Here is a 27316-nt window from a genome sequence, read left to right on the forward strand (position 1 = left end):
GTTTTCATCTCTGTGAAACAGTAGATGTTGTGGAGCCACTTCACACTTTCCCACTGGGCATCCAAAGCACTTTATTAAATCACTGCGCTTTGGTGTGAAAGAATCGGCTTCGGATGACAAGTGGTAGCTTCTGAGCCTTTGATTCTCTACGAGCTTTGATTAATATCGATGTCAGAGCAGCAGGAAATGAATGAAACCGGACTGGATGGAAAACACGGTTGATTGGATCAGCCAGAATGGGCGAGGAGGGGGCGGGACAACAGAGATATGGCAACCATTTCACATCACTTTAAAACAGCTTGTTCAGCTACACTGCTGGAACCTCAGAGCTATTTTCAGAAAGCTGTTTTAAATGTCACTGAATCATGGAGCAGCGGTGAAGAATGGGTGACATGCTCCTTTAAATAGCAATAAAACACAAATGAGTGCAAACATCTGGAAGCAAAGGTTAAAGCTTGTGCAATTTGAGATTTTTGTCATAAACAATTTGCTTGAAAATCAAACAAGGAATTAATTTTACTGACAAGAGACCTTTTCTTCACAGCAAACATTTGGCTCATCAGAGCAGAAAAGGTACAAGTAGAAATACTGACATTAATGATGTCTGTCATTTATTAGGTAGATCATGAATTCTCTCCAGTTAACCACCATGAGCCAAGCTTTGGTCTTAGCTCACCCAGATGGAATACAGTCATCACTAATTTCTGCAGTGAAAACAGGTCTGTTATTGTCTGTGTAGTGAATCTGATGTAGCTTTGAATTCTACAGTTCTGCAGTCTGTTTCAGTACATCACACTGTAAAAAACACAGCAAAACATCGCATGTTTTGGCAGAAAAATACTGAAAAACATAAAAAATACTGCGGGTTTTCATAGTTAAAATTGACTTTTTTGTCTTACATTGACATGTTGATGTGTTTTGTATGTAAAAACAAGTTAATTACTGATGGAAGAAAATGATTTTAAAAAATCTCTTTTATTAGTGTTAAAGATATTGTACATTGATGAAAACACATTAATTCAACACTTTCATTCAGGTCATTAAAAAGCTACAGATTTTCTGTTATTTTACATTATGCACGCAAATTCAGTCTATTTTTGTATTAGTATTTTCAGGTATTTCAAAATTATGAGGATTTTTTTCAAAGTAGTAAAATTTTTGTAGGATGGTGTATGTTTTTCTAACAGCACACAGGGGCCTGAAAAATTACAATTTCATCTAAAAGATGCTTATTTTCTGTGATAATTGCTTCAGCATGCTACATGTTACACTAAACAAAATATAGAACAGGATTTTAAAACATCTACTTTTCAGCTTCTTCGCCTAAAATGGATTTAATTTGACATAGTAAATTTTTTTTAGACTCTATGTTCTTATATCACCAAACATTCTCATTAAAATACAACTACGCTGATATAAAGAAGAGGCAGCTCTTGTTGTAACAACAGATGGACTGATGTGTTTTTCCTGTTGAGTGTAACTGATCTAATCTGACATTAAAAACACACAATAATTATACTTGGGCTCACAAAAAGAGTACAAAAGCAGCCCAGAGCCATAAAAGACACAAACATCCTGAGTGCAGCTTGTTCTTAATATAATAACAAACCATCTCATCAAGAGAATCTGCTGTAATGGAATACATTGCCGTTGTACAGTAACAACCATTTTAGGGCATAAGAGGATAAAATGATATGTTGTTATGACAGGAATAAAATTGCGTTAAAAGAAAATAATTCTGTGTATAGTCATAATAAGAAAAACATATCTTTGTAACATGAAAAATGTTATGAAATAAGAAGAAAACTAGCATTTTGGCAGCAATGCTCTATAATAAGACATACTATATATAGCAATATTGACTATGATGATTATGATATCCTGCTTTACGCTAAGGACACTCTATGAGTGGACTTCACAGCAATGAAGAAAACACTTAAAACAATATTTAAAAGTGGTAAATAGTGGAATAGTGGTGCTGTGATGGTAGGTACCTGTGACCCAGATGTGCTACATCAGGCTTTTTCTACACAGACAATATTCATTAGTAGGACAAATTTGTTGTTTGTTTCTTTTTCATGTTTTTTGGGGGGATTTTCTTGATTCAAAAACAGAAACAGTTGCCACATCTACTGCATCGATCAAGAGGCGGATGATCGGTGGATCCTTACAGCAGCAGGCAGATGGCTGGTCGGCTGCCGACTGATGTCCGACATGGAGATGTCTTCAGGCTCTGTCAGAGTCTGAACAGTATGCACATAAACACAGCAATTTAGTGGAAGTTACACTCAGAAGATGGATATCAGACCACGATTTGGGCCTCTAGGTCACTCGTATGAAACACAGAGCGACTTTTATTGAACATTTCAGAAAGAGAAGCTTCTCTATTGTAAAGTGTGTCAAGTTTCGAAACAACGACGTGTTATCGCACAATCACTGTGTGCAGGAAAAGTGATGACAATGTGATTATTTTTGACAGTGGAATTATGTCAGTATTGTAGAGCACATGAGCTGTTCTTGACTTGCTTTGATGTTCTTCTGGTCTTTTTTTAAAAAGAGTTGGTTATCTGATTATAGGTTTGTTCTGGAAGAAGGTGGTAAGTCTGTGGGTTCACCACAAATCAGCTATCAGCAACCTGCCATAAAAAGCCTGTAGCCCACTTAGCAACCACATGCTAATAGCAATAAGAGTGGAATTTCTTGGACTTTCTTGCTGGGAATTAAAAGATTATTTAATACAAAGCTACAGTCAGCAGCAGGTCAGTTTAACCTGACACAAGATGTTTAACACAAAGGAAATGTGTTAATTAGTGAACTTTGGAGGTGCTAATGAACACATTTATACTATTACTATACAGATACTATTCATACTAGAAGTTATTAGCTGCAAGAAAAGATTAATTAAATAAAAATCTACAGTCAGCAGAAGGTAAGTTTAGCCTAATACAAGATGTTTAACACAAAGGAAATGTGTTAATTAGTGAAGTTTGGAGATGATAAAAAGCTGATTCTATATTTGGACAGAACTATAACAGGTGCTTTCGCTTGTTCCCAGGCTTTATGCTAAGCTAAGTCAAGTCACTGGAGGTTGTACATAAATATTTACCACACAAATACAGTAAAAGCGACATTTAGCTTCCCTTCTGAGTGTATATCCCAAAATGTCCAACTATTCCGTCAATATTTGTACTTCGCAGGACCGTAGAAGTATTTAATTAGAAGAAAAAAATAATTATATAAAAAACTACAGTCAGCAGCAGGTCAGTTTAGTCTGAAACAAGATGTTTTACCTAAGTTTTACCTTAAGTGTGGTAATCAGTAAAGTTTGAATGCTAATAAGCAGATTTTTTTTGCTATATTTGGACAGAATCTTTACAGGTTTTTCCACTTGTTTCCAGTCTTCTTGTTAAGCTAAACCAAGAAACTGGAGGTTAGATTTATATTTACCACACAAACACAGTAAAAGCAACATTTAGTGGAATTCCCAAAATGTCAAACTAACCTTCAATATTCATACTACATGGCAACATAGAAGTACAAAATTAATGAATGAATCAGTAATTTTGATGCTAAAACGAAGACAATCTGAACAAAAAAAACAGAAAATTGCTGAGAATAAAGGGAAACATGCCAGTTAAAGTATACTTCCTGGCTTTTTATACTGCTGATTGAAAATTAAGCTGTTCAATGTAGGTAAACTGATATTAATGAAAAGTGAAACTGTACATGATCTGCTATGTAGAGATGGAAGCAGATGGTGATCAGAGGCTCCTACAGAATCAACCGTCTTCCTCCTGCCAACAAGTGCAGCACAGGTCACATCATGCGATCTGTGGATTAAGTCTGAAAGTCCCAGATTACTGGATTAGTGTTTGAACCCTCTGTAATGGAGTCTTCAGTGAACCTGACCTGCATGGCAGCGTGCCTGAATGTGTGTACTCACATATGTGCATACATGTGGGTTACTTGTGTTTTGTTTGTCAACTAAGATGATTACGGGGAGACGGAAATGCTCCATATTTCAGATGTCCCACATTGACCCGCTGCTTTCCAAAGGCCTGACGGCACAGCGGTTGTTGAAATATAAAACAGTACAGTACGCAAAATGTTTAAATAACTCCAGGACTATACAGGAGAAAATGATCAGTTACTAGAGACTGTGAGATACTACATAAAGTAGGGATAGACCGATTATCGGCCGATATTTGTAATTTTGTTCTGATTATCATTATCGTTATTTTTGTTGACGGATTATTGATAAATTAAATGTGCTACTTCAGGTCTTATGGAACCTCCTCTTCTCTCTGTCTGTCGTCACTCTGGTCTCAAAAATGTCTCTCAAACAGCAAAAACTGAACAAGAAATACACACTGTTGCCATAAAACCAGGAAATTAGCTCCTCTCACAGTGGCTAATGCTATGCTAACAGCTAACAGCTAAATTAGAAGGCAATCACAAATTACCCTGAAACAGTGTGGAAAACAATAATTAACAATGCTTTAAGATATGGACCTTAGTGGGAAATTAAAGTGATAGAAAAGTGAAATATTTAGAAGATAGAGAAGAACATCAGATGTAACTACAGGAGCCAAACTGATGAATCTCAGTGGATCGAGCTTAAACAGAGGAGAACGTCCTAATTAAATCACTCCTATTTCTATTTTACATCATCAGTACAAAGCCTAGTCATGAATGACAGATTCTCCACTTTCATATGATACTAAAACATTGTATTTGTTCTATATCGGTTCCGAGAGTCAGCCATTGGCCAACAGCCATCGGTTTCGGCCTCAAAAAGAACCCATATCGGTCGATCCCTAATACTAAAGAATTTTTAGGTAGAAATAAGTTCATTTATTGTTTCTGACGAACTCTGAACAAACCAATGAGTGGCATGAACTGGTAACCACTCATTCATTTCTAACTTTTCAGTCATTTGTGTTTTTTTTTAATGTTCTCTCTGGTTTGTTATTAAGGAAGAAATTATAATCAGGAAATCCATCTACCAATCACATATGTGAACAGCAATCAGAGGGGAAATTTTGGAAATATGCCAGGTGCTACATGAAACAGTTAATAAATCACAAAGCAAAATTCAGCTGATGGTCAGCTTAGCCTTGCACAAGCCATTTTAAAGGAATGAAACGCGTTAATTACTGAACTTTTGAGATGCTAATGAGCTGATTGTGCGATACTTGGACAGAACCATTTGTCTTTCCATTTGTCTCCTGTTTTTATGCTAAGCCAAGCCGTGCAACTTGCTCATTATTGAGGAAGAAATTGTAAAAACTCAGTGTTTTTCTTCACTTTACCTCAAGGCCAGTCATTGTTAGATAATCCTAAAGTAGTAAGTAACTACTTAAAAACTACTCTGTGTGATGTGAACCTGCCAAGTCCGTTGGGAAATCAGCAACCATCGAGCACCTACTGTCGGAGGTCAGGCCCAAGACTCCTGCTGGCCGGAAGAAAAGGTAAGAAGTGCTGCTGACACTATGACCCCGGAAAACACTCCCTCAACAACTGCTCCACTTTCAAGCAGCTCTCAACAGCCCAGAAGCAGAGCTGGAGCAGAGATAATAACAGGTGTTGGTGCTGTGGGCGAGTCCACCGAGCAGCCAAGCGAAGACGATCTGCACCAACAGACACTCGCTTCGTCCTCCACAGCATCAACAACTGGCTGGAGAGGAGGCAGACAAGGTCGAGCATGAGCCCTGCAGCCAGACCGACGTCTCCTGAGGAGGTGCTGTACGTGGGCTAAAGAGTAACTGACAAATAAGATCAATATCTGTTTACTGCATTACAAAAAGTGACTTTGCTCACCATCCTTTTATACGCAAATATGGTAAAATAGCACAAATATTAAAGCACTTCTTAAACCTACTGAACTTTTAGTATCCTGATTCTATTTGTTCTAATGTGCTGTATCTGTTATTGATTTTGATGTATGTGTATTTTTTTGAAGGCTTTCATCTCACATACCATATATAGCGTTGATACTTCATACTGTGTAATAAATAAATGGGGCAAAGTCATCACCACACATGTGATCAGTCATGTTTTCAGCATATCGAACCACAAATGGAAGAGAAAACAAAGGTGATCGTTCACGTCACCCAGCTGCTGAATTGGATACGGATTACGAAGCGTGAACAAACGGTTGATGCGAAAAAGACTTTCAGCTCTGCATGAAGTAACACGGTGTTCTCTGGAAACGCTTCGTCAAAAGTTCAGTGAACCTATTTTAGATTACAGACATCCTGATCATGTTTTTGTCCCGTAATATTGAGTCTCTACTGATGCAAAGCCCACTCTGATGTTTTTATTAAGATAAATAATGATTCAATCTCTGTGTCATGAGTCAAAACTATGGTTGTGTTCAGTTAAACAACAAGTTTGTCATCAGTTAGTCACAGAATTTGCATTAATAAGTAATAATGTGATCAACTTTTGTCATTTTATTTGGTGAACCCATCAATCAGCAAAAGCTAAAAATGAGAAGCTACTTTATGAATGTTTAGCTCACTGCAATATTGTCAGAAAATAGAGATAACAGCACACATTTAGAAACAGATGGTCCACTTATTCACGTAAAAAACACCAAAACTAGTGGGTATGAATGCTAGATTGTCCACAGGAACACCTTGTCCAATATTGGAAAGGTGAGAGAGCATCTACAAGCACTTCCAACCGGGTATAGTTGCTTCCAAACCAGCTGTGGTAATGTTAGGTAGATAAATAAGAGCGTTTTTTCACACATCTTGGTGCAGTTTAATCCCACTTTGACCTATGCGATTCCAATGACATGACAATCAGGTGAACTAACCCACATGTGATCTCCAGTCCTGTCAAGACGTGAACAGGTCTACAGAGGTGAAACTGAAGAAGACATCTAGGTGGAACATGCGGCTGCCTTTGACTTGATCTCGATGACTTCACCGTCCATTAAATGTCCATTAGATGCTGCAGGGATACTAGTTTGCTGAACTCTGAACTTCTTGTAGTCGTGCATGTACACAGCTTTCCAATTAAAATTAATACTATTCTATGTGGGTTTGCGTTTAGTTTCACTTCCAAATTAGCATAAAAAAATCATTTTATACCTGCTGTGATCAAATTCCACCAATAAAGGCTTTGAGTTGGGATGGGAGCAATTCAAAATGTCATCTTTAAAAGTCATGAAAAAATCATAGTGGTCTGAGCTACTTATTCTTCATAAGTGAACCTTAATTTTTGTGACTTCAAATTTTAAAAATGTGCATTTAAAGGTACAGTTGGGGAGTTTAAGTGACACTGAAATGCTGGAATCACAAAGTCGAGGTGTACAGGTCCTTACAAGATATTTACAGGGAGGCCTCAGCAGCACAACCTCATTGAATTACACGCTAAGGAATGCTGTTCATAATGATGAGGAGCTGGGATTTTAAAGGGCTTCCAACCAACATGATCTCATAGAGCCGCATGCCATGAAATACCAAACATAAACGTGACGTCTATTGACTTTAACAGGACTCCCAAACAACATGAGCTCACTTCTCAAATTTAAAGGAGGCGGATTTAGATCGGCTTTGACACAATGACAGAACAGAAGCAAAACCTCCCAAAAAACATCATAAAACCACAGCGAGAAATGTTGAACTGAGCTGCAGCTGACCTTTTGTAACACCTATGTGACAGGTAAAGAAATAAAGTTAGGATTGTGTGATTTTAAAATTGCATAGATCAAGTGTTTAACCATCTGAAGCCCAAAGCAGTTCCTGGTGTTTATTTCCTCCTGTCACATTTTTACTCCATGTGGGCTCAATTTTTCACTGCAGTATAAAGTCCCGTACCTCCTTGGAAACAGCACAACCATGGCTTTGAGGAAAGAAAACTCAGAAATTTATGTTGTGCAGTGTGATACAGTTATATTTCCATAAATTATACATATATGAAAAAGAATAGGCGAAAGTTGAATTGATTATTTATGTTACAAAAATTGGAAAAAATGGACGCATGGGTGTTTTAAATGGCTCTTTCACTATTCTGAATGTATCTTCCAACAACTTGCTGCTCTGTATACTATTTTTGAGCCATGCTGCACCATCAAGCACATTTTTTTCTTTGTGTTTTTGCTCCTAATCTCTCCAATTTGTTTTCATACATGTCTTCCTTCATCTCTATTTAAATACAACCTGCCGTTCAAATGAAAAGTCAAAGAATTCTTTTTCTTTTTCTGTTGGTCGCAGCTGAGTCAGTCATAGCTTCTTAGATGCAATAAGAAGCATAGATTTTTTTGTTTTTCATGAAATTTTGTTAGTGTAAATTGTTAATTTTTGGTAAATTTCTGAAAGACAGTGATTTTGATGAAGATACAGGATTTTAAGCTTAGATTTGGATGAATTACTGGAACATTTTGTCAGAGATGATTAGTTCAGGGACTATCAGAAAGTTGGAAATCCACCAGTTTTATTTGTTTTTATATCACATTTTGAAAAATAGCATGTCTTTCAAACTTTCTGGCAGGTTCTGGGGTTCAAAGGGTTAAAATATGAGGGCATATTAAAGGAGCCATATAGGTAAGAGTATGTTGGCTAAAGTCAGGTGTTTTTACTCACAGTGATCTGAGAAAGGTGACATAAGACCGAGTCAGCTGGGTTGTGGGCAGCGGCTCTCTCAAACTCTCCTGTGGCGTGACCTCTGACCTTTGACCTCTGGCTGGTGTGGCGCACCTGTTTGACATCACTGGACACCTGACGGCTGACAGGCGTTTGAGACGAGCAGTCGTCCTCTGTGTCCGAGAGGTGGGCCTGAGACAAAACGAAATCCCGACACACGAGGCTAAAGTCAACAACTCATAGTTCTAAGCTCTTTGTCGAAGGAGGCGTAAGACAGACACATACCATATTAGATATGAGGTACACTCACTGATTCGCTCTCGGACTGGGAGGAGTGGCGGGGCTTGCTGGGGCCTTTGCACTCGGACTGGCTGGTGAGGGTTGATCGGCGGGTCGACTGGAAGCTGCTGCTGCTGAAGCGATCTCTGCCGGTCATGCAGAGCAGCACCCCGAGGTAGGGAATATACCTACTGATGGCTGACCTGAGGGACGGAAACATTCAGATCCACAATCAAATCAGTTTTACTACACGATAATGAAGTGTAGAGCCACTTGAAACACCTGGAGGTCGACTGGATGTCCACTCTTAATCAGGATGCAACAAAGAGCACACAAATTGTTATAAAACATGAAAGCCGGTGACCTCAGTTCCGACATGTGATGCCATGAGGAAAAAAAGCAAGAAAAATCCCCTCAGCCAGATGGTCAAGAGATTCAGCTCCTCGAAAGTTGGATTTAAAGGATTTTAAGGGGTTATGTCACATCTTGCCAATGTATATGAAACAGCCAGTGGTGGAAAGCAGCTAACAAGGTTTATAAAGCACTGAATGGTTCATGCCCAAAATACATAGCTGATCTGCTGTCACTTTCTGAACCATGTGAACCTCTGAGGTCTTCAGGCCTGGTCTGCTTTCAGTCCCTAGAGTTAGAACTAAACATGGTGAAGTAGCGTTTACTCTTTATGCTCCACACATGTGGCACAAACTCCCTGAAAGCTGTAGATCCGCTCTAACTCTCACTTCTTTTAAATTAAAGCTCAAGACTTTTCTGTTTGCCACTGCTTTCCTATTATAGCTTATTTTAACTTGTTTTAAATGTGAATATTAATTTTATTTTTTAATATATTTCTAATTTTCCTTTTCTTTTTAAATGTTTTATTATATTTGTCATTTTAATTGTGCTCTTTTATGCTTCTCTGAATGGTTCCAGTGCTTTTAATGTTTTAATGTAAAGCACACTGAGTTGCCCTTCATCACATCAAATGTTCTACACAAATACAGCTGCCTTGCCTGGCCTCGCCTCGCCTAACAACATTTTCTTAAATACTCTGACGTGTTGGGAGAGTCGTACTTCACTTAACTAATTTCACTTTTTACTATTTTATTAACAATGTTTTGTTATCAGTTTACTACTATTGTTGCCTCAATTCAGAGGAAATTATTGCACTTCCTGCTCCAGTAATTTATTTAATAATTTTAGTTTCTTGTCTCTCTCTCTCTCTCTCTCTCTCTCTCTCTCTCTATATATATATATATATATATATATATATATATATATGTATATATGTATGTATATATAGTCAAAATATAATCAACTACTAAATTATGTTTTATCATACAGTACATAAACCGTTTGTCTTGTATTCAGCAAGATAAAGTTATAATTCCATGAATCCTAAACATAAAAAAATAAAAGTTGAATTTCCTTTTTTGTTTGTTTGTTTGTATAGTGACCTCAGTCAGTAATGGCTTCATTTTATTTTTTACCGAATTTGGTACAAACCTTTTATTTTTGGCAATAGGAAATGGGACACGCAGAATAAAGTGATTTTAGTTTAGTTTTGGTTAAATTTTCTCATATTAAGGCACATCACAGAAGAGTAGTATAATGAAAGTTGAAAATCAGATGATTCTTTTTGTTTTTGCAGTTACTGGAGATGACAAAAGGTGTCATTTTGGTAAATTTTTAATAATAACATGTCTTAAAACCACTCGCTGACTTTGGGGTTCAGAGGATTAAGATAAGACATGATAACCAGACTTTGCTGATCCCAGTCGTCAAATTCACAAACTAACAATCAGAATGTAAAGTTGTGATAATTAGTTCCATCTTTACCAAGTTCAACATTAAAGTGAGATTCATTAATTAAAAATTATATTTCCAATAAATGAATATTAACAATAATACATTTACTATTAAATGGGTTATTCTGCATTATATGCAATTGTGCTTTTGGTACATTTCATTCCACTAACAGAGTATTTATAATAAGAGTCATTTTTCTTTTTGCTTAATAAAAAGATCTTGGTACTTCTTTCACGAGAGAATTCAGCTGATTTGTGCTTTGTCAAAACAATGTGAGTACACAAGAGCTGTTTCAGATGCTGCAGAGAGCTGAGCTGAAAAAAGAATCAGCAATCTGCTGTGTTTCATTACATTCATCACTGTCATGTGAAAAGGTACGTTTCATTATAATTGTTGACTTTTTCCAACATATTTGAACAAGCAAACACAGTGTCTACAGATAAAGGTTATATACTCAAACAAGTGGCATTCTGTTGTCATTTTCATTATTTAAATCCAAAAAAAAAATCTATTCGTCACATGGAAAATACAATTATCACACCTTTAAATCCATTAAATAAGAATCTGAGGTTCCAGATGAGTTGTTTTGAATCTCTTTAGGTAGTGACAGGTGGAGTCTGTCTTATTTGAAACTCTGACATCTGTAAGGTCTGAGGTTCTGTTTACTGTGGAACTGTGTGGCATCATCATGCCGAGATCTAAAGAGCTTTCTGAAGCTTTCAGAAAAAAAGGTTGTGGATTTTAAAAGATAAAGTACCTGAGAGAAATCAGCCCAGTGTAAGAAAAAGCATCTAGGAGTGAAATAAATTTCAAACAGCTGTCAGTTTGTCTGAGACTGGTTGTCCTAGCACATTCAGCCCTAGAGCAGACTGTCTGATGTGAAAAAAGTCTCCAAACATTTTATTACAGCGTCTGCAGGTAAATTGCAGCTGTTGGTATCAAGAGTTCGCACAAGTTTGATCTGCATGGGAGGCGAGCCAGGAAAAAACCTTTGCTATCCAAAAAGAACATTAGAAGAAAACTACAGTTTGACAGTGAACATATAGGCAAAGAGCAGGCTTATTGGAATAATGTGCTCTGGACAGATGAATCGGTAAAAAAAAGACATGTGTGGAGCAAAAACAGCATTTTAGTTGAAGAGGCTCACACCAACTGTGAAGCATGGTGATATTTCCACTAAATTAGTACACTTGATATGATTTGAGGTCACTTTGCTGCCTTGAGGTTTTTGCAGCTCGTAGCCACTATGAAGTCTGCATCATATGAAAGAGTGCTTGAAGATAATGTGATCATCTGTCTGAAAGTTGAATCGGAACTGGAATTTTCAGCAGGAAAATAATCCTAAGCACACGAGCAAATCCACTGAGGAATTATAGAGTTACCAAGGGTTACCAATTAGTAAGGGTTATGGAATGGCCTAGCCAAAGCCCAGATTTGAATCTCATTGAAATGTTGTGGAGTGGCTTGAAATGGGTGGTGCATTTCAGAAAACCTTCAAGAATCTTGCAAACAAATGAATTTTGCAAGGAAGAGTGGTCAAAAATGACAGAAAATTTCTGTCAAAAACTGGTGGACTCTTATGCAAAACATCTACAAAAAGATATTTCTGCTTACTAGCTTCTGATGCCAAGGGTGCAGTTAGTTTTTCTACAAAACAGCATTGCATCTTCTAATGCTTTCATTACATAAATGATTGAAAAAGCCCATTTTTCTCTTGTTCCAGTGTCTGCTTGGTCAAGACTGGACAATTTCTCATCCCGGAAAGGCTCTGCTCACCGTGGGTGGCTCTCTGTATTGCAAAGTGAATGAAACAAGCACCAAAATTGCAATTATTCTCCCCTTTTACCATTTCCGAACACGGACAAAATGAGTGAAAGAATATACGTAGATGTAGCTACAAGGGGAATATAATTAAAGCATAATACAACCTCATCAAGAACAATAGGCCTTAAATAGTGGTATAGTGGAGCTATAAATGGGTAAAATCAGGCACTGAATTATAAATCAGAATCTGTGCTATAAGTATCTACAGTAGGGTGGTGATTAACTCCTATTCTTCTGAACAGCACAAAACCTCAGTCCAGTCCTCAAACAACCTGCACCCACCAAGAGTAAAAGAAAAGTACATCAGCTATTAAGCAACCTTATTTTGGTTGATAGATGATAGATGATAAAGTTGGTAACCATCTTGGTTTTTAGATGTTTTATGTTGTGTTGAGTTATTCATACCTCTTAAAATTGTTGCATTTCTTGGAGAAAATCCAATTCTTACACTATTCCAGTTTGTCCTGATTTCTATCATGTTCTAGAGTGTTGTGATACACTATAAGCTGATGCATTAGGTCTCCTGTCAGTGACCAGTTAACTGCAAATCATGACTAAAACCAAAGAGCTTAGTGAGCTAGGGTGTATTAATGAGATGACTCTCGCTTTCCAATTTTAAGAATCTCGAAGGGCTGGGAAGAAGAAAAAGTGATCCCTGCACTGGCAAGAATAGTAATGTGGTAGTGGCTGAGCGACAGAAAAGTCAAGAAGCTGGATCACCATCAAGACCACTGGGACAAATCTGAGCAGTTCTGATACCAACATCTCAGGATGGATGCTCCAGCAGATACTGAAAGAGGCCACTTTCCATGGATGCAGACCAAAGTGGACTCTAGTTCTCCAAGACAAACTAACAAAAGCTTACCTAGACTAAAAAGGAAGCTGATGGTCATCATTTCTGAGGTTGGATGACATGAAAATGGAGTTGTTTTCACACATAGACATGATATTCATTTTGCCAAAGAAAGTGGAAGCATTCGACCCCAAGAACACCATGAATACAGTCAAGTATTTGTTTTTCAGCTGATAAGCAACCATATGGCATCATGAGAAAGCAGGACATTAAGATTCAAGAGGAAAACATCTGTCAGTCCGCAGAAGGACTTTTCACTGGGCAACATTAGACTTTCCAGGCAGACAATGAGCTAGAACAGACAACCAAAGTGGACAAGAAATGGTTAAAAGAACCAACATTTTGGAGAGGCCCAATCAAAATCCAGGATCCCATTCAGAATCTCTTGGAGGAACTGAAGACCAGAGTGATGGTAAGGAAACTTTCCAGCCTGAATGACTTATAGTCACTAAAGAAGTGTGGACTAAAATCCCAAAGGAGACATTCAGAAAGCTTGAGGTCAGTTATAAGTTTCATTTCCGTGGCGACAAATAAATGTTTTGCCAGTAATCCCTTAGAAAGGTATGGCTCATTTTAAATAGGGGATTTAAAGTAAATGTAAATATCATTAACATCTCTAACTCAGCATCATACAACCTTAATTTACTTGTTTATGCCATTTCCAGTCAGAAGAAACCTTTTGTTATACATTAATATAATATATAAACCAAGACGTAGCACTGGTGTGAATAATTTGGGGTTTGAAAAACCTGAAAACCCACAACAAATAAGTTTCAGTTCTGCCCACAAACAGAGAAAGTGTAAATTTGACGAACTCTCAGACCGAAATAGAACTCAGTGTTTACTTTGGGGAGATAACTGACATTTCCATGGAAGCAACAAAATTTGTGAGTGAGTCAGGAAAAAGTAAAGGAACAACACATTAAACTACACTGGGGAACTTCATCCACTCTCAAAACTTGAAAATCATCTTTTTCTTAGTTTATTCTTGCTGTTACCAATATACTTGGCTGTCAAATCACTCGGCTGTGTAGTTAATGTATCATAAGCATTTTTGTGTCATTATAATATACTATGTGACAACAGTAGCAGATAATAGACAGCAACAAACTGAATTATTATAGATGATATTCAGCATAATGCCTGCTTTGGGATCACTACATGTACTGTGAGAGCACGACCAAACACCATTACTTTAAGCTGCTGTTAATGAGCTGCATCCTTTACATCCCCTACCTGTATTTGGGGTGTGTTATGGCATATATGATGGGGTTGTGGATAGCAGATGCTTTGGCGATCACAGCAGGAACAGAGTTCATGTAAGGAGTCAACAAGTCAGCGTATCTGAAAAAGAGACAGATGAGATACAGATGTTGGCAAGACAAAAATCACATTTGTGTGACAAAAGCATTGGTTGGTGTGTTCCATAATGCAGGATTAGTGTAGAAACACAAGCAGGACACAAGATCATACTTCTGTTGAACGCTGGATTTATGTTCTTGTTTAAAGATCACAAAAAATGAGCACTTGACATTTATGGAACACATCTTCAGAGGTGAGTTATGCTGCGGCAGAAGGTCTAACGAGCAATAAAGTCATTACAAATTCTGTCAGCAATCATATTTTTTTTTTGTACATCCTGTCAAGTCTCTCCATAAATTACAGCCCAGTATTTAACATTTAACATCGCCTGATATGCCAACACTCTCTTTCTAAAGGAAATGCTTTGCATTAAGGATGTAATAGTTATGTTGGTTTGGTACACTTTAGAACACATTATAATAAAAAAGCAAAGATTTTGTCACTAATTGGTACCTCAGTTTAATATTACAATGGATGTGAATCAAATCACAAGTGCAGTGCGAATAATATTGTACATGACCCACAAACACGGCTGCCAACAGGTTTCATTAAAAACATATAATTAGAATGATTCACAGTGAATTATTCTGATTATATTACTACTATTTACTGGCAGCTGAACCAAGAAACACTATCATTTCACTGTCTAATTATACATCCAGAAGTTATACAGAACCATTATCATTTATCTGGAGTTGTGTTTCCAACCACGTTGGGTCACTACTGCAACACAGGTTTAAACAAGAAAAGCATTCAGAAAGCACAGCAGAAATCACGGCACTATAGAATGTGGCCATTTAATATAGATATACCCACAAACAAAATGACCTACGTACGGATACCAAATCGCGTGACCGAAATATGTAGCGGAATTGATGGGACTCGGAAACACCCTCACAATTTAATCAATTGCTCCTTGTATAATTTCTGACAGATAAGTCCTGATAAGTCCTCAGTGGTGGATCTGTAGTAGGATCACAATCATGTGATCATCAGCAGGCAGCTGATGTAGTGTTCACTGGTTGTCATAATTATTGATGTCATGCCACTATTTCACAACGACACAGAAATCTTTAACAACTCTGTGGATCCAGACTATAAGCTGCATCACTGCCAAAATCTAATCACTTGGTCCTTGTGTCATTTCTGACCTTCTCTGAAAATTTCATCCAAATCTGTTAATTTGTTTTTGAGTAATGTTGCTAAGAGACAGACAGACAGACAAACCAATGCCGATCGTCACATAACTGCCGAGGCTCCGCCTCCTTGGCGGAGTAAAAATTCCGTATTTCTTTTAGTTATTTGGTTTCACCAAACCTAAGAACCAGAGTGACTTTGTGCAGTCACTTGAAGTTGTTTATCAACCCAGTACCTCAACACAGGGTGTCTGAATGTCCACATTTACAAAAAAGAGGCACACACTTCTAACCAGAAGAACAAGCTCTAACACTGAACAAACATGAGGATTTGAAAAAATATAATACAGGCTAAAAACAACACAGCCCCAGCAGCCGCAACCAGGAAAAGCTGGCAAAAAATGCAGACTGTACAGCTATAAGCTAATAGGCTTATCAATAACACCGGTCCATGTAAGGATCTGACTGTAACTGCAATTGTGTAGAAGTTGCCTACATATAGGTTTCTTATGCAAGATTCAGCTTAATTATCATTTTGCAATACAAGTTTGCATAATGAAATTCCAAATGTAGTCCCTTTAAGCTACTCACACACACAAAAGATGATTATTTAAAGAATAAATATTAAAGTAGCCTAAAAAATAAAACTAAGTTCATTGTACGGTGGAGGTTGAATTCACTAATCTCACATTCATCTTCATTCTTATGGCGTGTAAGACAGTTTTAGCCTTATTCTTTCAAGCCTGGCAGTGCTGGGAGCAAGTAGAGAACAAATATTAAAACATCATTCAAACTAGTAAGTAGGCTTACTGCAAATCTTATAAGGTCAACCAGTACAAGGCTTTAGTGCTGTAATCGGTCTCTGTTTTCGGGTTATGTTGCTGTATACAAATGCCACTGTAACAATGAAATGATTCTGAAATTGCTTGCAGCTCTACAAACTCTCTAAGCTCTCACCTCAGACACCCTCTAACCACACATCTGCTACAAGTAGTGACGCCACTTTCCAAGAGAATTTAATGCTCAGTAGGTGTGTTTTTAGACGTGTTTTTCTGTTATCTGGAACATAACCTAAAGTTACCTCACTAACCTCAAATACTGCTTCATAGCACAGGACAAGTACAATATTTGCAGTTTTTTACCTCTGTTTTTGGTCTCCACCAACTCCTGAGAGCAATATCTTGGTTTTCAGTTTGCAAAAGCTCCACTCTATTGACCAGGTGCTGTTCTGCTGTATTATGTTGAACAGGTAGCATATAAAGGGGGTTTCTTCATATTTTCCTCTAAAACCAGCTACCTAATGCTGTAAATAACGCTATAAGCAAATGTCTGGGATGTAAACCCAAAAGAGACTGAACTGAGGGTTAATGTGAAAATTTCCTGTTTATTTGTAACTATGAGTGACACTTTTTACATAAAATCAGCCATGCGATCTGAGGATGAAATAAGCTCGGAAAGGATAGTCGCTTTAATGCATTTTTAGCTCATCAATGCTGTGAGCTACACAAACAGAATTCTATTTCCCAGACAGGACAGCTCAGACCCAGGGCGACTGTATTTACATGATTAGATACTACCAGAGATAACGCGAGACTATGCTTTTGAATCAGGTGAACTGATGCATGCAGCATAAATCTCACAAAATTGCCTCCAACTATTCTCGGGAGAATGCTGTAAAATGCAAGATTAATTTCTCACTGCAGCCAGAGGTGTCAACACTGAGCTTTGAAGATTTCTACAGATATTCTCCAGTCCTGGACTTTCCTCCTGTAGGGATTTCCATTTTCCAGACATTCTAAACCTGCCACTACATCCCCACCCAGCTTAACAAGGAGTGATGAATGAATGACCTTTGGCTGAGGCAGCTTTAACTACGTCTGCAATCCTAAACTGAGCTCAGAATTGCTTTTTTATGACACAGACTCACACAAAATGTGGTGCTTTGCTAGCTTTCTGTTCTTATGGCGAGTTTTAGGCATCATTAGAGTGTCAAAAAATGTCTCTTTAGCAGCTGTTGACATAGTACACTCATGAATATATATGCACTTACCCAGCAAATGCAGTGAGGGCTGCACAGGAGTAAGGGGCCCAGGAGATGACAAAAAGCAGGATGACGATGAGTGCGATTTTGGCCATCTTCCATTCACTTTTCATTTTATGGAACCTCTTTGCTGAGTCTCTGTTCCCCTCACAGGTGATCTTTGTTATCGCTCTGTCATGCACAGACACACATGAAAGTTTAGGTGTTTTACTATAATTTGTAATTATACTGTAAGATGAGCTTTTTTCATCATTGAAAGCTCGCCATGTCATTTTTACTGCTAAACTGGAAAAAATGCCCCTCTCAAAACAAGAAAAAAACTTATTTCAAGGATCTTTTACCTTGAAATAAGTGAAAAAATCTGCCAATAGAACAAGTGACAAATGGCTTGGTGAGATTTCTTGAAATAAGATACAATATTTAGAATATTGAGATCTTAACATTAGCTGGGAAAACTTATTTCAAGCTCTATTTTACCAGGATTGTCAAGCTTAGGTGTCTTAAAATAAGCCAGATATGCTAAAAAAAAAAAAAAAAAAAAAAAAAATAGAACCAGTTTTTCACTCAAAAATTGATTTTTGCTTTCATGTAACCTCCTAATTTGAGATGAATTAACCCTCATGTCGTCCTGCAGGTCAAAACTGACCCGTTTTAAAGTTTGAAAATGTGGGAAAAAAAAATATTTTCACAGTGAAACTTCTGATGTCCACATTTTCAACATTTTTTGGGACATTTTTGAACATTTTTTGGTGGAAAAAAGAAATGTTAAAAATCAACCAAGATTTAACAAGATTTTTATGTGAATGTTCTTAAAGAAAATATTAAAAGTTTTACTGATATATATGGAATCACTTTAGATATTTTAAAGTTTTTTTTGGAAGACTTTTACTCATTTTTTGAAAATATTTACAAGAATTTTCTTGCCAAATTTGGGAGCTTTTTTTTTTAAAATAAAACTTTTCAGGGAAACTTTTCAGGAATTATTGGAATTTTCTTCCTGAAGGTTTTGCAAATTTTCAGAAATTTGGGGAATTTTTTTGCTGATTTTTGGATTTTTTTCAGACAAGGTAACTATATTTTTTGGTGCCTGTAAATGAAGACAGCAGGAGGTTTGAACTTATTTTGAGTTTTCTTGTAAAATTCAACTCAAAACAAGATAATTTCAAGGTTGTTTGACTTAACAAGATATTTAAGATGCATTGTCTTAAAACAAGTCCCTCCATCTGCTGAAATGTCACTTGTTAAGAGAATTTATCTTAAATCCAGTGGGATGAGACATTTTGACTAAAAATAAGACAAATAGACTTGGTAAGATTTAGAGTTTTTGCAGTGTGTTGTAATAGATTATACTCTTCGCCTACATTGTCAGAGATGTCTGAACAGGCAGTGTTCAGGTTGAGGGAAATCAATAGAAGAGCCCAGACACATCGTTAATTAGCATGACATTGCATGAACACACACATCGCTCTGACACTCACGCCTCCATCAGTGCATGAGTGAGCGTGTTGGAAGGCTGAACCACAAACGGTGGGTTTTGTGTGCGTGTACCTACCGCGTTGTGTGTCGGATGGCTCTGAAGATGCAGCAGTAGCAGAAGATGATGATGGAGAGAGGGATGAAGAAGACGAAGGTAAAGAGCAGCATGGTGTAGGAGCGGACTGAAGGGGTGAACGTCATGTAGTCCCAGGAACAAGACGTCATCAGGCCCTCCGGGACGTAGGCGCCTGTGGGAGAACAAACACCCTTAAGTGGTCGCTTCCCACACAGTGACGCCTGATAAATCCTGTTCCTCTGTATTGTGCAGCATCCTGCCTTTTCAGAAGAGCCTTGAACTACTTGCATTTCAATTCTGAAGACTGCTACTACGACTCACTAGCTTATCTATAACGTACTATATTATATTCTGGGATATGATTTAATTTATCCGTGCAAAAGCGAAAGAGGTAAAAGACACTTTATGAGTCATAATGGTCTCTGATGGTTGCCAGGAGTCCTGTTGCTGCTCAAAAAATAGACCTGCATATACAGTAAGATGTACATTAAAACCACATTTAAAAACAAAACAAAAAACATTTTATTGCTTTGTGTATTAAACAGTTAGCAGTAATCTATAAAATCTTAATTTGTGAGCGTTAGAGAGCTAGGGGGCTAATGTATTCCCCAGTCTTTATGCTAAGCTAAGCTAATTGGGTGCTGGCTGGAGCTTCATTTCTTAAATTCAGGCATGAAAGTGGTATTGATCCTCTTATCTAACACTAGAGCAGTAAGTGAATGAGCATATTATTTAAAACATTATGTGACACAATTTGCATTTTGCGACCGTGATGAGGATTAAGTGGTGTATAGATAATAGATGGATGGACTTGACACTGATCGGTGCTGTAATCTAGCACTGAAAAGGTTTAACATCCAGTCCAAGACAACAAAATTGTTGGTTTCATTAAATTGGAAAAAAAACATTGCTATTTATAGTACAACTCACAATAACATGTTTTTTCTCACTTGATACTGATAATTACATATTAATTTTTAATTACCTGATTTTACTAAAGAGTAGCGACCACTGGAAACAAGTGGAAAACACACAAATAAGCACATTTACACACATATAGGTCTGCAGGCCTTTACATGGGTGACAGGAGACAGCTCCAGACAAGCATGCCTTGGAAGACCTGCATGGAGGTCACCACAGAGAGCAACGGAGGGTGACGGAGCTGGACTATCAAAGGATATGATGGCTGTTTCTGAGCCAGGGAGGAAGCACGCATGGGATTTGCATTTAGTGCATGTAAGTGAAACTATCAATGCTAATGATTCAGTATCAATCCTGTGTAAATATCACTCCCATTTTATTGACCAGGCCTAATTTGTGTATTCTAAACTGCTAGCATTAATTAAAACAACTAGGCTAAGACTATGACTGACTGGAATTCTTTAATTAGTCCTTTGTCATGAAGTGAACTGTTGGACATGTTGAAATATTGTTCACTTTATGACTGCATGAAAAGTAAGGCTTTCTCCTTTGGGAACTAAGAATGTCTATAACAAATTTTAAGGCACTGCATTCAGTAGTTCAAATAAAATTTCACTCTGCACCAAAACATCAGACACATGCACGGTACATTAAAGGTGGATGTAGCAACCATAACGCCACCCATTCATTTGTGGTCTACCATTGTGAAGCCTTGAGTTTGGATTTTGACCATCAGAATTTGGTCTTTTAAAACTGGACGTAACAAGCAAGCAGTGGATCTGACTGGTGAACTCAAGACCAGTAGCAACCAGAGTAACACAAGGTAGTCCAGGCCTTAAAACAGAGCCTGCTTTACTGTCTATTTTACTGTAAGCTCAGTTATAACAAAATCAACATCATGCTAAATTCTGCAAGTCCTGAAACTCCTGATTGAGACCATTAACATGTTAAGAGCATGTTTACTGAAGTAACAAATTAAGAGAGAAGTTGGGTAATTTTCTTCTTTTTTGCAACCAGAGAACTTAACCCCCCCCAGCATCAGACCAATCGACTGACATTGCCATCCCAGATCAATGCCGCAATCACTCCTAATAAGCACCCGCTGATTGTATACAAATGCATGCAGTGTTCCTTTATAAGTAGCATCATGTGCCAAGCTCAGCCTGTACACATTTACACATTACAATGGAACCCAAGTGACCCAAGTGCAAAATCCATCAGAGGAGGCGGCTGACGCTTTCTCTTGTGGTGTTTGGTATGCAGACTGCAGGCTTATTCTATATGGGACAGCAATCTTCATTCCACACAAAGTCCACAAACAAAACACAACATGACACACTACAACGTCTTCACTTACACATCAGAACACCAATAATCTCACACACATGCACACAATGATTGCCAAACGTCATACAGCTCTGAAAAACACTATCTCACATTCTCTCCAGATGCAGAAGGAAGCCATAAGTCACTTTTATTAGCCTGCATGTTGTGTTAAGTTGTTATGTCATTGGGGGCACTGAACCCCAAGAGGATTTTTTTTGTTTTTTGTGGAAAACAGCCACTGCAAGAGACGAGATGCAGGGAGACAGAAATCCAACACGAGTTATGTCTGAAAGATGCATGTATGAGTATTTCTGTATGACTAAATATGCAATAATGATCAAGCTTATTGTGTGGTGATTCAGTCTGTTTATTCATTGGGGATGGAAGTGGAAGAACACCCTCTTTCATGTGAGATCTGTGAATGGAAATCCACAGTATAATTACTCAACACAACTCTATAATTATTTGTGTGCAAGAATGCAGTGTATTGTGCAAACACAGCCTTTTTCATGGCTAAATATGACTCACAAAAAGTCATTTTAATTCATGCATTTTTGAAAACAATGGCAACAAACTGCAAGGAATACATTTGCATACAGTTTGGCTGCATTACTTGTGCAATTGTGTTAATCTTTATGGAGTCTACTACGATTGTAGAAGCATCTTGAAATAAGTTTTAAAGTGGTTGTTGAGTGTTGTTAGTTGTACTTTCTCTTGATTGTCACAACCTGCAACTTGACAGCATACATGAGTCTCTAAAGTAAAAAGCATTTTTACCCCACAGCACTATTAATTACTGTGACAGTTACGGACTATGTTCTGTTGTGCTCATAGGTTCTCCCATCATTTCTGGACAGGCACTTTGTAGCTTAGGTGTTTGAGGTTTTAAGGATGAAGAGTTGTGCTTCCTGAGTTGCCACAGCTCAGTTTGAATTATGTGTTGTGGAAGATGTAGAAAACCAACCTAACAGATGCTGACTTGCTAACACCAACATCGAATCCCATTTGGGAACGCATGCAGGAAAGGAAACACCAAAAACTTGTACGAAAGCAAGACTCTACAACCTCATCAAACATTGTTGGGCTGTTGTAATGTCAGTTACAGGAAAACGTAAAGTGAGCTGCCTGCTGATATCTGATTTTGCATGAAATGTATTTCCATGTTGACAAAAGGCAACATGACACAGCAGTGCTGCTTTCACAAGGAATTTGACATGCTGACACGGGCAACAACGGTCAGAGAGAGAAGTACTGAGACAGAGCCCAGCAAACTAAATCCCTCCGAGGAACCAAACTGATAAACAAAGACTCGACTTCCAGGTCTCTCAATATACTCACTCCAGCCAAAGAAGGGGGGCAGGCTCCAGCCCATGGAGTAGACCCAGGCAACCGCCACAATGCTGAGAGCTTTCTTGTGAGACATCACCCCGAGGGAGGCGAGAGGCCTGGTGATCACCACGTACCGGTCCACTGCAATCACCATCAGTGTCATCATGCTGCAGATACCGAACAGCGCTCCACAGAAGGCGTACAGCTCACAACCTGGGACAGGACAGGTGAGAGACGCAGGAAGATGCAGCAGAGAGGAAAGATAAATATGTTTACTCGTGTTGTTACAGAGCAGAGCGGACAGAATAAAAACATTTTCAGGTAGAACTCCCTGCAGCTCTCGCACAAAAGCTATAAATACTTTAACGGTACTGGGTTTTTAGCTTTTAAATGGAGAGGTTTGTGCTGTTATGCTGTATGAGACCTACTGTATGCTGCTATAATCATATTAACCAGGGAACATCTGTTACACATTTTATTAAGGACGCCCTCCGGTGAAAGTCCAGTACTTTACCTTGTTAACATGAACATGCCCATATGGTGTTCTTTTAATATGCTGGAAGATGCAACATGAGCGAAATATACAGTAAACACCATTGCTGAGCAGAGTACTGACGACAAAAACGTGGATTTACAATTCCAGGTTTTCATTCATAACAAACCTAAGAAACCAATCTTTGCAGTGTGGAACTGGTTTGTGGCTCATACATGTATGACCAGATTACTCCAGTATTACAACTTTTCATTGTCTGGTGTAGAGTAGCTTTACAATGAGCAGAAGGGTCAGTGAGCTGGTGTGTTTGAGCTGCAGGACACAATGTTATAGAGCTACATCTAAGTCATTTTAAAGTGGAAAATTATTATTTTTAATGGAAAAAAAACTTATAATTAAGTAAGTTAAGTACACAGAGATTAGTGTTTAGGGAAGGGCCTTCCATTCCCTCCAAAAATTATCATAACAATTGCTTAATTAGCTAACTAATAAAGCCACCAACGTGTATGTTTCCACACCTACAGTCTAACTTTAAATGCTTCTGATTGAAACACACCAAAGACCTTCTTGATATGCTTGTGATGTATCTTCAACGGCAGTGGTAAAAGCTGATTAATTCTCGAGGTTCCGACATGGAACATGTTTTCTAATTATGCAATAGCAAATACAAGATAGGTGGATGGAAAATTAGACAAAAATGTAAGAGAAAGAAAGTGGAAGTTTACCGAAAGGGTGGTATTAGTGTGTAAATATTCAATATATATTAAACATATAGTAATAACACCATTGAATGCTAACATATTTTGCATCATCAATCTGTGTTTCATGGGGATTTCCAATATATATCTGAAAAAATTAATGGAAAAACATGGAATAATGTAAATATGTTGAGATGGAAAAGCTGCAATGTCTGTACAGACAAAATGCACCAATGGAAACAGACTCGTCAATCTAAAAGACAACTAATTCATGATGTAGATGAAGCAAGTGATGGAGATTTTGCAGTTTTCTTTTTCAGATTCATGCTTTGCTTCAACTCAGCTCTTTATTGTCATTCAGCAATGTACGTAGTTCACAGTTAAATGAAATGATGATTCTCCCATCCATTTCACAGTGTTAATGCTATATTCCAATTATAACTAACAATAACTAAAGTTTGACGGATTTCTGTAGACATTTTGATCCAGAGCCAGACCATTGCTGTATTTTAAGGCACAGATACCAAACAAGGAGCTCAAGGTGAAGACTGAGTCGGGATGGCAGAGGGCAAATAGTGAAGATAAAGATACATGGATGGAAAATTTGAGAAAAATGTGAACGAAAACAGGAAGAAGGTTACGGAAAATGTAGAATCTATAAAGAGACTACATTATGGTGTTCAAATATTTGCTATATATTGAACATATGGTAATAAACCTATTACATGTCAACATACTGAGTTTCATGCAGAGACTGCCACAGCGCTGACATGACTTCTAACACGTCTCTTTTCATTCCATTATGTACAGTCTCCATTGTCAATCATTTTGCTATAAGCATTCACAATGTATGTAAGAAAGCTGATACACACATTTGCGGAAATTATTTTGCATGCAGACACATGCACACAGTCAGTCACCTCTTTCTCAGCTGCCCTCCCTCCAGGCTCAGAGTGTGTGATCACGGCCGACATGTCGCACATCACGCAACCACAGCGCCAAGTCATCAAATCAAGACACAAGACAAAATCTGAAGTGTGTCGCCTTGTTGAAGAAACTCAAACAAATACCGCTCAGGCAATTAAATATAATGTAAATCACAACGTCTGCATATCTGCATGTGTTTGACAGCCATTGTTAAGTTACTGAAGCTAATGAAATCCAGACTTCCAAGGAACAGCAGATGTTCCCCGGGAAGAACAATATTTTAAAGTCCTGAGGCATTTTGTTATAACAGCAAAGTTCATGGCATTGTCGAGTTGAGGTGTTTAGTATATATAAAACATTGTTTAATGAGTCCCTGTAATGAGTTAATTATGAGCAAATCCTTTCCAGGAGGCAATTATGAGTATTTCCAGCCACATGTTCTTTTTGCGGAATTTTAATATGCACCTAAAAATAAGTGTAAACACCAGAAATATTTTTTAAAAAGTAGAAATATTGACCAAAAAAAAGTTAAGGTGGAAAAGTTGCTATGTAAAAACACAATGGTGTGCATTGGACAATTATAAATCTAAAAGACTAATAGATTGTTGTTTGCAGAAAGCATGAGATATAAACTTCTTCAACACTAAAGAGATGGGATAATTGCTGCAGGGTAAAATGTCAGCTTTGCAGATTTATGGTATGAAACAAACACAAATACTTTACTTCACATTTTCCATTGCTTTCCTGTGTTTGACTTTGGCTGTTGCTTTTTCACTTATAGCATCTTGTTGCACCTTTTTCCTCTAAAATGTTTTAAAGGTACCTGAAATTGAAACACTTATGGCCTAATACATCCATATTTAGTGGACGAAAATATGCTTTAATTAGTGTAATTTATAGTCATTAAGGGTTGTAATTAGAAATGGCAAAAGAAATGGCTCTAAAATGTCTATGTTACAATGATTCATAAGCCTATGAATCCATGTCAGATACTTGTTACCAAAGTAAAATAGCTTTCTTTCGAACCTTTGTCAAACTTGGTTTAATTTTTTATCAATTTAAGCTGCATTTTGTCAGCTTCACTTGAGCTGCTACACAGCCTAAACCACAGCTACAGCTTCATGTTAAATATACATACATTTAGCAAGCTAAGTGCATTAGGTTGATACTCAACTTGTAACACTCATGTTATCGTGCTGGTTAAAGCAATTCTAAGTCAAGTCAAGTCACATTTCTATATTTAGCACATTAAAGACAACAGCTGTTGCAGGATTGCACGTTCCAGTAAAAAAGATTAGGATCGGCATCACAAAACTAACCAATAGGGTTTTTATGGTGTGAATTTTCCTGAGAAAATGGCATATTAGGGATTAAAACTCTATAAAAATTATATAAAATACTGTTCTGCCGACTATATTGCATATCAATCCTGAGACCCTACAGTAGATTTAATCTAATAATAAAGTTAAGACGCTAAGATTTAGAACTTAACATAAGACATAAATATTCAGGCTAAGACCCTACAGTATTATTGATTGGCTAATTTTGAGCTCATATTTCTTTATGCTTTGTTTTTCTACAAGAATATATATGAAAACCTAATTAATCCAAGGAATCCCTGTTTTTTCCCTTAATTTCATAGCTCGTTAAAGTATGCATCATTCGTGTTTAGTAGTCTGTCATCAATTCAAACTTACTTGAGTTGTCACAGTCTGTGCTCTGAACAGTATATATACATTTGTCCAGTCAAAATGTTTTTGGTGACCAGCAAATCCTTCAGTTATATTAAATTGCATCTGATGTCATTAGATTTTGGATTAGTGGAGCAATATGGGTCAGAACTGTGTGTTTGGGAATTAGTTGGGGATAAAATTGTTTACTTTTACTATAGTCTGACTTGTTGGATGTATACTATAAGCATAAATCTGCCATTGGCCATGCAATTCTTGCGGTTACCTACGTGCTATTGTTGTTAAAATCCTCTTTGCTATGTTGTGCCAAAGGTTTGGACCCCATAATTAGGCAGACCTGGTACTTCTTTTTTTTTTTTTTGGTGAATTAGCAATTTTAATAGTAGTGTTCACCTCCTTGCATGCAAATTTTCCACAATTCTTCTGTCAATAACTAGAGGGGACACCGCTGCTGCATCCCAGGCTTAGCACCTTGTGATTGGTT

The 27316-nt window shown here is 37.5% G+C and overlaps 1 protein-coding gene across 6 annotated transcripts in view; it reads right to left on the reverse strand.

The window, feature by feature from the left end:
• The window catches only part of LOC111585658 (melanopsin-A-like), a 63270-nt gene that overhangs the window by 21370 nt on the left and 14584 nt on the right, over positions 1 to 27316 (reverse strand). For 5 of the 6 annotated variants that reach the window (XR_004846080.2, XR_008599532.1, XR_008599530.1 and 2 more), the window contains exons 4-9: positions 23033 to 23236; positions 19448 to 19619; positions 17905 to 18066; positions 14593 to 14700; positions 8905 to 9076; positions 8595 to 8786 (exon numbers count right to left, since the gene is read on the reverse strand). Coding sequence is in view for 2 of the 6 variants with exons in the window: in XM_035941497.2 (XP_035797390.1) it covers positions 8595 to 8786; positions 8905 to 9076; positions 14593 to 14700; positions 17905 to 18066; positions 19448 to 19619; positions 23033 to 23236 (1010 nt within the window). In the remaining 4 variants the exon portion in view is untranslated. Of the gene's footprint in view, positions 1 to 2171; positions 2244 to 8594; positions 8787 to 8904; positions 9077 to 14592; positions 14701 to 17904; positions 18067 to 19447; positions 19620 to 23032; positions 23237 to 27316 lie in introns of all 6 variants that reach the window. The other variant, XM_023295209.3, reaches the window with a different exon arrangement.

The sequence above is a fragment of the Amphiprion ocellaris genome, chromosome 18, assembly GCF_022539595.1.
Source record: "Amphiprion ocellaris isolate individual 3 ecotype Okinawa chromosome 18, ASM2253959v1, whole genome shotgun sequence".
Lineage (NCBI taxonomy): Eukaryota > Metazoa > Chordata > Actinopteri > Pomacentridae > Amphiprion > Amphiprion ocellaris.